This window comes from Drosophila subpulchrella, chromosome 2R (genome assembly GCF_014743375.2).
Source record: "Drosophila subpulchrella strain 33 F10 #4 breed RU33 chromosome 2R, RU_Dsub_v1.1 Primary Assembly, whole genome shotgun sequence".
NCBI lineage: Eukaryota > Metazoa > Arthropoda > Insecta > Diptera > Drosophilidae > Drosophila > Drosophila subpulchrella.
Window position 1 is genome coordinate 15,944,508 of NC_050611.1, and position 13,657 is coordinate 15,958,164.

General features: G+C 37.4%; 1 protein-coding gene across 2 annotated transcripts in view; it reads right to left on the reverse strand.

The window, feature by feature from the left end:
• Window positions 1-10,467, reverse strand: part of LOC119550630 (protein dead ringer) — a 28,720-nt gene extending 18,253 nt beyond the window's left edge. For both annotated transcript variants that reach the window (XM_037859463.1, XM_037859462.1), the window contains exon 1: window positions 9,816-10,467. In XM_037859463.1, coding sequence (XP_037715391.1) covers window positions 9,816-9,902 — 87 coding nt within the window. In that variant the 5' untranslated portion in view covers window positions 9,903-10,467. The remainder of the gene's footprint in view (window positions 1-9,815) is intronic.
• Between the last annotated feature and the right edge of the window lie 3,190 nt (window positions 10,468-13,657).

Sequence of the window (13,657 nt, forward strand, 5' to 3'; positions counted from 1 at the left end):
AAGACTGCAACTGCTAAGGCAAGACATTAAATCGCAATTAGACCCACAGACAATGAGGAAAACTCAGCCGTACATATGTACGATAGAGAGATACTACTTCAAAACCGAACAAAACAAATGGATATGGGTATGGGTCTGTGGGGTTTTGAGGGGGCAGCACCTGTGCAATTTACTTTAATAGCTTTCAATGCACCGCAGACGCAGACGGAGGCAACTATCTGAGTGGCCTGTATAGGTAAAATATTTAATTTATTTGCCACAGACAGTTTTCGCCCCTCGTCCCCTCTGTTTATCGCTAATTAGTGTTGACATTACATTTTCGATAGAAGTAGCTGGAAATAATTTATCTAAATTTATTATCATTGCATTGAGTACTGGGAACCACAAATGCAATTTACCTAATTTCTATTTGTTGTACGATATGTTTTGTCAATGACAAATTTGTAGGAAATTGCTGGCAGTTTTCGAGGGTTTGAGATACGGACAAACGGACAAGCGGACGGACAGATGGACGGACAAACGGACGGAGGTCGTATGTGCAACATGCCGTGCTAATTTAAAACAAAGGGACGAACCGCTGCGACCGCTCGAAAACCCATAATGCGACAATCCTGAAACGAAGCTGTGAAGGGCGCTGCCGGCAAACAGGATCAGGATATTGCTACCAGAAGAGAGAATCCTATGAAGTACATATACAGCAGCCCATCTAAGGGGCGTTTATTGTGTGAAGGATTAAGATTACGAGCCGGCGAGCATGTGTATCCGCATCTATATCTGTATCTGTGGCTCGAGTCGCCGGTTTTACAACTGAATTTCCATGTTTTTTTGTTGTTCTTCTTCCTTATTTTTTAGCCCGAACTCGCCTAATGTCCTTATGACTCAAGTGGGTTCGCCGGGACCCTCATTTGAGGATCAGTTCGGGGCGTACTGGCGTCTTAAGTTTATTATGTTCGTCTTTATTCAAATTTTGAGACGAGTAATTGTGCATATTGTTTAAAGTATTTTTAAAAACAAGATACAATGAGGGAAAAGATATTCGGAGGAATACTATTTAGTAAGTTACAGGTTTGAAAAACAACACATACGTATTATGTGATCAAAAATATTATTTAGTTATTCTGAAAAATACATACAATGATATATCTTTTTAGCAAAATAAAAGTGCTCTGTTATCTGTAAATCAATTCAACGCAAAGTGATTTCCGTATCTCTGCCTATTTGTTTAAAAATTAATTTTGAAAGTATTATAAATAATTTTGCTTTGACACATTTATTTAATAAATTATTAAAAATATATCATCATTAAAATTAGAATCCCTTTAGTAACTTTTAAGTTAAAACATTAATTGCAGGCAGACCAAAGTGTAAGGTTACGCACATGTGCTGACAAATATCTCTTCTATAAAAATAGTTTCCTAGGCATTCATATGTCATATCTTCGTATCTGTCAAAATCATAATCTTGGATGACATGATGCCCGCTAGAGATAAATTCCATCTTGCCCCCGGGGTCTTACGTCTGCGGGAGATTAAGCGCGTTCTTGGGAGAACCTCTATATAAGGAATTAATCCATAGACAAATCTGCTAATTGGACTTCAAGCCAGATTCAAGATTCTAAGCCATTATTATTTATTTAAACCGAGCCGTTAACAAGCCATCAAAGACTTATTTTTTATATACCAATCAACCCCTTAAGCTGGTTTCTTCTTTCAGTTTTTCTGTTTTCGCCCGGCACATGTGCTTGGATCTTATAACTGAATAAATATATATAAATAAGAATTGCCCATTTACGCATCCACCCCGTGGCGAATTATGTATTTCAACGCGATGCAACTGCAGCAGAATACTGCAATGGAAAGAACTGCAAGCCAGCGGCTAAAAAAAAATGAAAAAGTTGAAAATAAAATGTGTAAAAAGGGACAAAAACATGTGCAACGTGGTCTTCGGGCAACGAGAGCATGGAAATAAAATTAAAATGCAAAACGTATCTGAAAGATACATATCCATGTACTACATGCCCGCGCGCACTCACACAGATACGCCGTGTGTGTGTGCGTACAAACGCGATTTCATTCGCTCGCCAAGCGTCGAAGCGGAAAAAATAAAGCGAATAAAATATAAAAATGGAAACAACGAAAACGGACCAACAAACACACACACACAGAAATACACGGGCAAAACATAATGGCGCTGGCTGTACATTATACGTACACCACCACCCCCCTGCCCATAACACCCCCTTATCCCTTTTGGCACGCACGCCCATGTAAAATGAGCGCGGCGGGCAGACGAAAAATTTCGCGTAAACAATAAAAAATACAAAAAACGAAACCGGTTAAAAAAAAACGACAACAACAACAGGGGAGAGAGGAGAAAAACGCAACGGTTAAACGGCAATAGTTGGGCTGGGTTCTACGTCTGCCAAGGGCGTAGCCAGGATTTTCAATTGGGGGGCTGCTAAATATTGTTTTCGAAGGGGATCAGAAAACCAAAAAAAACCAGAAATCAATATTTGATGGTACTAAAAAATCATACTCAAAATTTATAGGTTTATTATATTTTGTAGGGCCTTAAATAACCTTTCAAAATTGTCAATAATCACAGCTTCATGATATTTTCTTATTTATAAGATATATAGATTTTTTTAGTTTTTTGAAAAATTTTTTTTTTATATTTTTCAAAAAAAGAAAGAAAAATGCATCTATAATAATAGCAGTTTTGGGAAAAACATTTTTTTTTATAGATTAACCTGGTATTATTCCCCTGATTTTATTGAAAAACCTATCAAAGAACAACTTTTATATATTTTTCAAAAAAAGAAAGAAAAGTGCATCTATAATAATAAGTTTTGGGAAAAACATTTTTTTTTATAGATTAAGCTGGCATAATTCCCTGGTTTTATTGAAAAACTTATCAAGGAACAGTAAATTTTATCGAAAAGGTTTTCAACTAATTTGTAAATGCTCTATAAGGAACAATTGCTCCTCCTGCCACTAACTGCCTACGCCCATTGCGTCTGGGTCTGGATTTTTTACTGGAAGACCAAGTCCAAGTCGCACTTCTCGAAGCTCCAGAGCTTTGGTCTGCCCTCCGTCTCCTTTTCCTTCTCCGGGGTGGATTCACTGCGTCTAGCTTCGATTGCAGGCGGCAATAATTAAAAACTGCATTATTTTATTGCCCTGGCCAGCCTGCAAGTCCGCCTGTCTTCTGGCCTCTTGGTCTCTTCGTCTTTTGACGGACTGTCTGGACGCCAAAGAGCCCACTTTATTGGATCCCAATGGAGGAGGGCTTGGCGGGGGCACCGAGGCTTGTTACAGTCGCCTGCCCGAAATATATCTCTGTTTTATGACTGGGTGTCGCCACATAAAGAAAGTTTTCTAAGACCGCACTTTCCACCATTGTTAATCAGGGAATGTTACTAAGCACAATAGTTCGCTTGTGATGGGTCCACGATTCAGAATACATGTTATCGGGGTAAAAAGGTCTGCTAAAAATATGGGATTTTAATAGATTTTTGCAAAAAACAATTTGGAGTGTAGTTGTTTTATTTGGAAGAGTAATATTTGGTAACTGTTTTAATGATAAAGAAATTTGTAAAAAAAATAATACTAAAATATTGAAACTGAATTATTTAAAAACCGAAAATGAGTGTCATACATAATGAGATCAATAAATAATTTCTTATTTACAACTTTCAGTTTATATAATCGTTAAATGAAATAACCTTTTATCTTCTCTTTTTTTCTAAGAAAATCGATCAATATAATGATCTAAATTTATAAAATGATCTAAAGTAAAAGCATTTTGAAGGTATGGTATAGATAAATCTTCCTAAACAACAGAAACCAATATTTTTCAACTATACCAATATTAATTGCTTTTTCTTTTACCTTTGATCAACGGCCAATTTGTATGATTTAATTTTCTGATATTCCACAAAAAGACTTCGTTTAGGAATCGATAATAATTACGTATTGATTTCAGTTGCTTTTGTTTGGCTTCATTATACACAAATTTCAGGGGTGTTCAGGTGTGAACTGAGGAAAACAGCCAAACATTAAACAAGGATGTTTTTAGTGTTAAATTAAACTTTTTGTTTGCCAATTTGGTTATTCAATTTGTTGAGGCTTACGCGATTTTCTCCTTGGCCATTTGGCACGCCCATTTTTGTTTGTATTTAGCAAGAGGGAGAGCGATATATGGTAAGAAAGAGACGGCAGACTTTTTATTAGCGCGATGATAAATACACTTTTTATCCACTCCACCACTACAACCCTCTTCCCCCCTTCAGAAATTCGTGCCCTCGCAAATTCACATTTTGTTTTGCGATTCGCAATTCGTTTTTCTTGCCCCTTTTTCGCAATCGGCAGCTGTACTGGAAAAATCCAATTAACAGTTTTATTAGCTATGGTTGGCAAAATAATTCATAAATTCATTAAAAACAATACGAAAAGCGCGAACTGTAATAGTACCAATAATAATCATATTTTTTACGAGCTCTTTCTGCTGCTATTGCGCTGTTTTAATTTTTTTTTTCGTTTTTATATGTGTTTTTCTGACATTTGTCGCCATGCAGTTTTGTATGCCGTAAATTGCATTTGTAGTAAATTAAATTTTTTTTAAATATATATCCGAATGACGTGACATATCCCCCCTTTTGGCCAGTTTCAAGTTCGCGCCTCGCAAAGAAACTAAAAGCAAAACAAATTTCGTTTGTCATTGCGGTTGAAAGCGCCACCAGAAAAATACAAAAAAAATAAAAAATAAAAAATGGGAGGGGAGAGAGTCAGGGACATGTCATCCCCCAAAGGCCCCCACTAGATACTTAATCAAATATTTCCCCTGCTATATGGTTATGCAAGAAGAAGAGCAGAAAGAGCCCCCAGAAAGAATTTAATAAAAATCGTTGCCTGTCAGCGTACAAGAAGCCAAACAAATTATAACAGGTGCCGCTGCCCGTCCGACCCAAATGATTTCTTCGGCCAGGGGCGCAGGGGAAGGGTCTCGAAGGGGGCCCCGAAGAGGGTGTGAGCAGCCCAATGTGGCTCGCTTTTCAATCAACCAAGTGTGAAACAGTTAACCTGTTCAGAACCAGGTAAATCATTTTGAAAACAACATTTTTAAGCACCCACAAGTAATTGGGTTATATATTTTCTGTATATTTCGTTTCATATTTCAACAGATAAGTTGGAAACATAAAAATATATTGTATAAGAATACCACATATTTGTATAATTATTTTGATTCGATAGATGTTACTCACAGTACAAATATGTATTTTGATCTAGTAGACCTCGCATTTTGCATACTTATCGGAAATGTGCAAGATATATTCCATATGTTTTGAATATAAACAAGGAAGAACGCTATAGTCGAGTACCTCGACTATCAGATACCCGTTACTCAGCTAAAAGGACCAAAGGAAAATGGAGATATGCAGCAAAGCGAGGTTGAAATGCGCCACCTACCGGCGGTAGACAGATTTAAGTGTTGTGGGCGTTAGAGTGGGCGTGGCAAAGTTTTTTTTTGTTCAATCGATAGGTATTGACAAGACCAATACATTTCAGTTAAAATTTTTTATCTAGCATGAATATTGTGGGCGCCACAGGCTTGGGCGGTTTGTGGGCGTTAGAGTGGGCGTGGCATATTCGCGTGACACACTTGCGCTGCGCTCAAGCCTACGGAATCTAAATCTGAAATCCCATTTCTCTATCTTTGATATTTTCCGAGATACCTGCGTTCATATTTACGATTTTTTGAAGTTTGTGGGCGGTTTGTGGGCGTTCAAGTGGGCGTGGCAAAATTTTTTTTGGGTCAATCGATAGGTATTGATGAGAACAATACATTTCAGTTAAAATTTTTATTCTAGCATGAAAACTGTAGGAGCCTCAGTTTTGGGCGGTTTGTGGGCGTTAGAGTGGGCGTGGCACTCTGCTGAAACAAACTTGCGCTGCGTAAGAAGCTCAGGAATCTGCACGCCTAATCTCAATAGCCTAGATCTTATAGTTTCCAAGATCTCAGCGTTCATCCGGACGGACAGACAGACGGACAGACGGACAGACGGACAGACGGACAGACGGACAGACGGACAGACGGACATGGCTAGATCGACTCGGCTAGTGATCCTGATCAAGAATATATATACTTTATGGGGTCGGAAACGCTTCCTTCTGCCTGTTACATACTTTCCGACGAATCTAATATACCCTTTTACTCTACGAGTAACGGGTATAAAAATATGCTTATAATATGCAAAGTTGGAAATCTAAAAATAATATATTTAAATATAAAAAATTAAATTGTAATTGTATTGTATTGTATTGTATTGTTCTAATTGTATTTTTTTTAATTAAACAGCAAAAAGATATGATTTTATAGACGTTACTCACAGTCTAAATATAAATTTTGATCCTACAGTAATTGAGTTTGATCGCTTTTAAATACCTTAAACGTTTTACTATTTCAAAAAAATATGAAACCAACTCAACAAGCTCTATAAAATTCAATTTTCTTCCCTACTTCCATAATTAAATTAATAACTTTTCCCAACTTACGGGCTACCACATAAAAATGGTCATAAATAAATATGAAAATGCCGCCCAAAATCCAGGCAAAGTGTGAATCAGTGCAAACACCAGCAAACACCACTCAAGCCGTTAACAACCACTGAGATTTCGGGGGGTTTCCCCAACCCAAAACGAGACCCATGTGATTTAATGTGGGAACTCTGCCCGGAGCACGTGCAGTGGTCAGTAAAATGAATCCCCTCTCGCGTAGAATCAAGAATCCAAAATCCAGAATCGAAAGCCAGCGAGCGATTTTCAATTGTCCTAAGTCATGTTCGCGGGCTTGATTTAATTTAAAAACGATTCAAAAATTACAGACAGCAATTCGGCAATAATTTTAAACTCTGCGTTTAACCCAAGTAATTAAAGTGCTGCTCGGATGACGACGATGCTGGGCATCGTCCATGGGGCATGGACCGTTGGGCACGACTTGGTTTCATTCGAGAATTTATGACTTTTTGACAGCCCACATTATTGTTTAATCGTGACTTTTGAGTCGAAAATCCGAGCGAGTGGCCGCAGGATTTGATTTGAATAGAAACGCGATTCGGATCGGATGTGCGAATGACACCAGCATGTCGGCTTCGTGGGGTTAATTAAACAGCACCCACATGCGGACATTCAATTGAGGAACCCTTTAATTAACACCAGCCAAGAAGGGAATAACATCGAGGTTTGATCACTCAGATGACGAATGACGAATGGATCTGAGTTCCGAGATTGTTTGCACACACCATCCCGGCCCGTCTTCTTGGCCAAAAGCGAGGCTATTAAAAATTATGTAAATAGCCGGCCGGCAGTGAGTGTATATAAAGTCTGGCTCATTGTTGATCGAGCCGGCAATGTCTATTAACAATAATAAAAATGAAAGAAAAACAAAGGGTCTGGAAAAAAAAAACTAACAAGAGTTTTATTGAATTGAAGAAGATGCGATGAAGCTGCATACCTATACCCACACACATATACCTGAAAGCGAATGGCCGAAAGGCCTAAAAGGCTATAAAACCCATTTAATATTCATTTAAGGTACTAACAAATAATGCAAATATTTGAACAATTTATTTACATATGAACGCCATCAAAGAGCTTGAATTGAAAGAGATCTTTCAATCGGTGGAAATTGTGAACGGGATCTTGGGATCCCAAGATCTCGGTCCCCGAAACAGATGAATCTATTTGTGTTTATGAGTATGTTATGCACTTAGCTCGATCAACGTGTGAGTATATATGTGAGTGGGTCTGTATAATAACCGTCTTGTATGCGACCATTTAGCATGTCACCTTTTAACGGCTCTCCGGCAAACAGAAACGCCAAAATATCATCTTCCCCCCCGATTTCGTATTCCCTTTCTCCCAGCCCCGATTGAATCAACATATTTTTTTAACATTATAATTACGTTTTGAATCATCTGCAAACAATGTGAGTCCAATTGCAGGTATTGCTTTTGCTTTCGATCAGAAAAAAGTAAAACAAAAACTCAAGTATAAGTTGCTACCCAAACAAGAGATCATGATGGCATAAAAAGTTTTGCGTCATTTGTTGATGGCAAAGATATCTTCCACGTGCCGTCGGCAAATCGGAATTCTTTTTATACCCCTGTTTTCTTATAGATCGATTTATATATTTTCCCCTTCAGTTGTCACACTTTTCCATTCACCTAGAAGACTAAGTAATATTTTTCGCGTGGCAAATGGATATTGATGCATTAGTTACTCAAATTACCGCATGGTCGAGTGGAAAACAAATCAAATTCTATATATAAAGGCTAGATGAAAGGTTGAATACATTATTAATTTTGATGCTTGACAAATTTCATTTGGTGAAATACACACCTCTTGGGGCGTGTCTAAGAAAAACAAGGAAGAACGCTATAGTCGAGTACCTCGACTATCAGATACCCGTTACTCAGCTAAAGGGACCAAAGGAAAATGGAGATATGCAAGCAGCAAAGCGAGATTGAAATGCGCCACCTACCGGCGGTAGACAGATTTAAGCGTTGTGGGCGTTAGAGTGGGCGTGGCAAAGTTTTTTTTGGATTAATCGATGGGTATTGACAAGACCAATACATTTCAGTTAAAATTTTTGATCTAGCGTGAAAATTGTGGGCGCCACAGGTTTGGGCGGTTTGTAGGCGTTCTAGTGGGCGTGGCATATTCGCGTGACAAAATTGCGCTGCGCTTAAGCCTAAGGAATCTAAATCTGAAATCCCATTTCTCAATCTTTGATATTTTCCAAGATATCCGCGTTCATATTTACGATTTTTTGAAGTTTGTGGGCGGTTTGTGGGCGTTCAAGTGGGCGTGGCAAACTTTTTTTTGGGTCAATCGATAGGTATTGATGAGAACAAGACATTTCAGTTAAAATTTTTATTCTAGCATGAAAACTGTAGGAGCCACAGTTTTGGGCGGTTTGTGGGCGTTATAGTGGGCGTGGCACTCTGCTGAAACAAACTTGCGCTGCGTAAGAAGCTCAGGAATCTGCAGGCCTAATCTCAATAGCCTAGCTCTTATAGTTTCCGAGATCTCAGCGTTCATCCGGACGGACAGACAGACGGACAGACGGACAGACGGACAGACGGACAGACGGACAGACGGACAGACGGACAGACGGACATGGCTAGATCGACTCGGCTAGTGATCCTGATCAAGAATATATATACTTTATGGGGTCGGAAACGCTTCCTTCTGCCTGTTACATACTTTCCGACGAATCTAGTATACCCTTTTACTCTACGAGTAACGGGTATAATTATAGGAAAACATTTTTTTTCATTAGAAGATGATGGTTGTAAAAATCATCAGAAGAGGGAAAATAAACAATTACGTAAATTTATCATAGTTAAATTTTTAACAACTTTTTATTTCTATTCATCATTATATCATATCAGTACTTTACAATTTGGTAGTGAATTATTCATTTTATTGAACACTTGTCGATTATTAAACTTTTATTGATGCAATCATGCCAATTAAATTTATGATCAAAATTGCTATAAATGCCATATATCTTATTAATCACCATGTCAAGAGATCTTTGATTGAGAAATACTTTGATGCATCGTGATAGCCAGAGGGAATGAGTACTCTAATATATTAGAAAACATTAAGTAACTGATATTTAAGGATCCATTTTCAAATAAATTTAATTGATAACAGCATAAGGAAGTGGAGAATTCGTTGTATTACATAAACTTGGATTGTACTAAGCGCTCTCTATATATTATATGGTGTTTATATGGTTTTTCTTACCAAATCGTCTCCCAGATCAGAATCTCGTTCAATATTGCTGGTTGAACGACCGCTACAGTCCATAGTAGGGTGCACTCGCAGTTGCATTACGAATATTACGAATACCACAAATACAGCGAATATTCCGGTTGACAAGCGATCTTGGGATCGGTAATCACCCGCGATATAATTCCTTAGTTATGTATTATCTTAGCACAGCTCACTTTTGTTGTGTTTTTAGCTTCCAAATGGAATTAATTTTGCGGTCTGCATTTGATATTTGGTACGCGCGAACCGTTATCTCTTATGATCTTAGGATCGTCTTATCCTATCACACATAATTCTTTATTCTTGTTGGCGAAATGGAGAGTGCGCTTAAGAACCGTTAACTTGGATTTTATGCTTCTGTTTGTTTAGCTGCCAATTTGCAATTATTTGCGGTTGCTTAATGCGATAAGCTCTATCTGAGGGTTTCTTTTCTCACTTTAATCTTAAATCAAGAGTTTTAATCACCACATTCACACACACACAGGACACGATTGTTATTAATCCACTTGGCTGATGGTATTTAATTAAAAGTTATGTGTCCATTTGAAAAGCCGTTATGCGACCGCACGATCGACGCTCACGGAACTCAAATTGGGCATAGAGTCTCGGTCTCGTCCACTCCGTAGTCCAAATCGATCTGAATCCAAACAAGAAACTATATACTTGGGCAGCGCAGCTCTGGCAACCTCTGCCGAGAGAGCCATCCAATTGGGAATGGAACGGAATGGAACACCACCCCCTTTCCTCTTTTAGACTCGAAATCTCTCAGCTTATCGATGGTGAAGAACAGGTATTTCGGAAAACAGATTAAATAAAACACCTAGTTGGTATCAATACAATATTTCATTCAATGCATGTTGTATACTGTTAAATTTGAAATTTTCATTATATTATTTAAACATTTAAGATGATTTTTATAATCTTTGTAGATATGTTGTATTTTTAATTGTTTTAAAGTTTTCGGATTGCTTTTAAGAAAAAAAAAAGCGTTAAGTGTACTTATAAAATTAAAATTACCACTAGATATTTAAAATAAAAGACAGAAATAATTCTTATTTTCGGTCTCTGATTATTGTGTTTTAAATATATTTTTTAGATTAGCGATTAGTCAAAAAACTACTTTAGTGCTAGCCTCCATAAGAAAGTTCTTAAATAATAATAAGTAATTTAGAAGGAAGTTTACTAAGTGTTTTGGCATTTAAGAATTCAGTCCAATAGATGTCCGATATTTATTTAAAAATTAATATAAATTAATGGCGTTCTTTCCTCCAATTACGAAATTTGTAAACTCCCTTACTCTGTTTTATTATAAAATAAATTTGTTAAATGAAAGCAATTAAACCTAAAATTTATCAAAAATCTCAATTAAATGGAAATCTAAACTTAGAGCGAATATTCATGGGTTGATTCCTATTAATTGCACTTAAATTATTTTTAACCGGATAACAGATCATACCCTCTGGAAGAGTATTGAGAAATCCCTCTCACACAGTCTCTCTATCTCACTTGCCTGCTCTCGCGGAACGATGGAACTGTGGCGGTGGGGGTGGGGCGGATGAGCAGCCCCGCTCTCCGCCGGAACTCGTTCTCTCTCTTCAATCGCTCAGCCAATCAGATGGCCGATTCCCAATTGGAATGGAGGTGGCGGGGAGGTGGTCAATTAAATTAAAATTGTAATCGCAATCTATGCAATGCCCGGTTAATGTGTGTGTGAGAGCGTCCGCAATACAATACGCCGCCTTCTTATTCGCTCGTTTCGATACACACGCTCACTCACACACCTGGGGCAAAGGTGTGCTCATGTATCTGTATCCGTCGAATGCGGAGAGAAAACGTTGATACACTGCTTCACAAAGTTAGTAACAGGGTTTAAGCCATTCTAACAGGTATATTCATTATTTTCCCTTCAAGCAGGTCTTACATTTTTTCTAAGTTCCTGATAATTTCTTCTTTAGCACTACAAAAGAAAGTATGTCAATAGATGTCATTTCCATTTGTTCAATTTTCCAAACTATAATTGATTAACGAAATTAAAGAAGTTGGAACGGTTTGTAAAGTCGTCTAATCTTTAAATGTTTATCATTAAATCTTGCTTTACTTTTTTTGGAAGTTATAAAGAACTTTTTGTTACTCAACGTTATTAAATCAGTTGTAACTAAAATATTCAACCCGATACCACTCCAATTTAAAACGATTTCTTAATAGTACAACAAAAGAACCGATTATACCTTCCAAAAAACGGCTTCAAACAAATATTGTATAACATATTTTTAAGATACCAATGCTGGCAATACTATTTTCATAAGCGGACCAGTATGGACTTGTAAAAATTACCATAATATGATTTTAAGCCGAATATTAAGTGGAATTTTTGCTTTATTCTACGTTGCATAGTCTTACTTAACCAAAAGTACAAAATGGTTTCAATCGCAATAGTAAAATAGCCACAGTGGAACTTTTACTATTATTTTCATGATCGCAACTGTACTTTAAAGCACTATTTATTTCCAAATTTTTGTAGCTTAGTGTTTAGTTTTGCCTACTTGGTTGGCTCTCTGCCGTACATTTCAATGATGTTTTATACGCGGTTCAATTGAACAGCGCCGCCCTTTTATTTTCCGAATCGTCGTGTGTGATTTCTGTTGATTTTGCCAATCGAATGGGAGGGGCCAAGTTTGGTTCGTGCTTTTCTTAATTTTTCGCCGATAAATACACAAAAACAGGCGGAAAACAATTGCTAAATAGGGGGTGAAAGGAGGTGGCATAGGTTGGCAGTGGGTGGGGAAAACAAACGGTGGGTTTGATTAATGATTTGCGAGATAAATTGCACTTGTAATGGCCACGGCGGTAGATAGATGGATGGATAGATTGTTGCTGCCACCCATCCAACAGACATCCACATCCACCCACCCATCCAGATAGTAAATAATTTCCGTTTCTCGATTTTCACTAATTTGAAATTGATGAAAGGCAGCGACGCCGGCAGCGGCAGAAGTGGAAGAAAGAGCTGCGGAAGTCGATCCCAATACAGAGAGAAAATTGGATAGTTTATCAAAAATTATATATTTATTGAAGGTAAAATATTTTTGAGTCTTTAAAGAATATATAAATACAATTTTTGGATTAAAGACGTATTACATTTGAATTTCACCATTTCAAATACCTGTTTAAAATCCGATTCAATCAGAAAAACTATCTATTATTGAAAGCATAACATTAAAATGAAGAAGATAAGGTAATTCCAAATCGAAAAGTTCCGCCCAGCATTTTACTTTGGGTCCTCTTGAGTTATCTTTGGATAATTTTATTCTTAAGTTATCTTTTATAAGGCTTTTTAAAACGGTTACATTTTTCTGCGTGCACCAGAGTATATCAATTTTCTCCGACTTGTCTGTGAAACAAACAAGCGGCGAACGCTGTGGCATGTATCTCTCTGTATATGTATCTGTATCTGAGTATCTGTAGGGTAGGCTACCCTACCAAGAACACCCCCTGGCAGCCGCCCAGCGGAAGAAGAAGAGAAACGCCAATGACGAGGCGTCGCTCGACCCACCGACTTGACTGATGATGAAGTGAGAAAGTAATTAAATACAATTTTAAATGTGACTAATGAGACGACGTCAAATTCGTGGGGCAAAATGTTTGGAAGAGGTACGGGTGCGATCTAAGGGGAGTTGGGCTAAAAATATTTAAGGAATATATTTAATTTCAAGTAATGCAGGAATCCACCACAAAAATACTCGTTTCCTGGAATATATCATTAAAATCCAACGTGAAAAAGTCACATTTTGCACGAATTTGTCATTATAAACTTT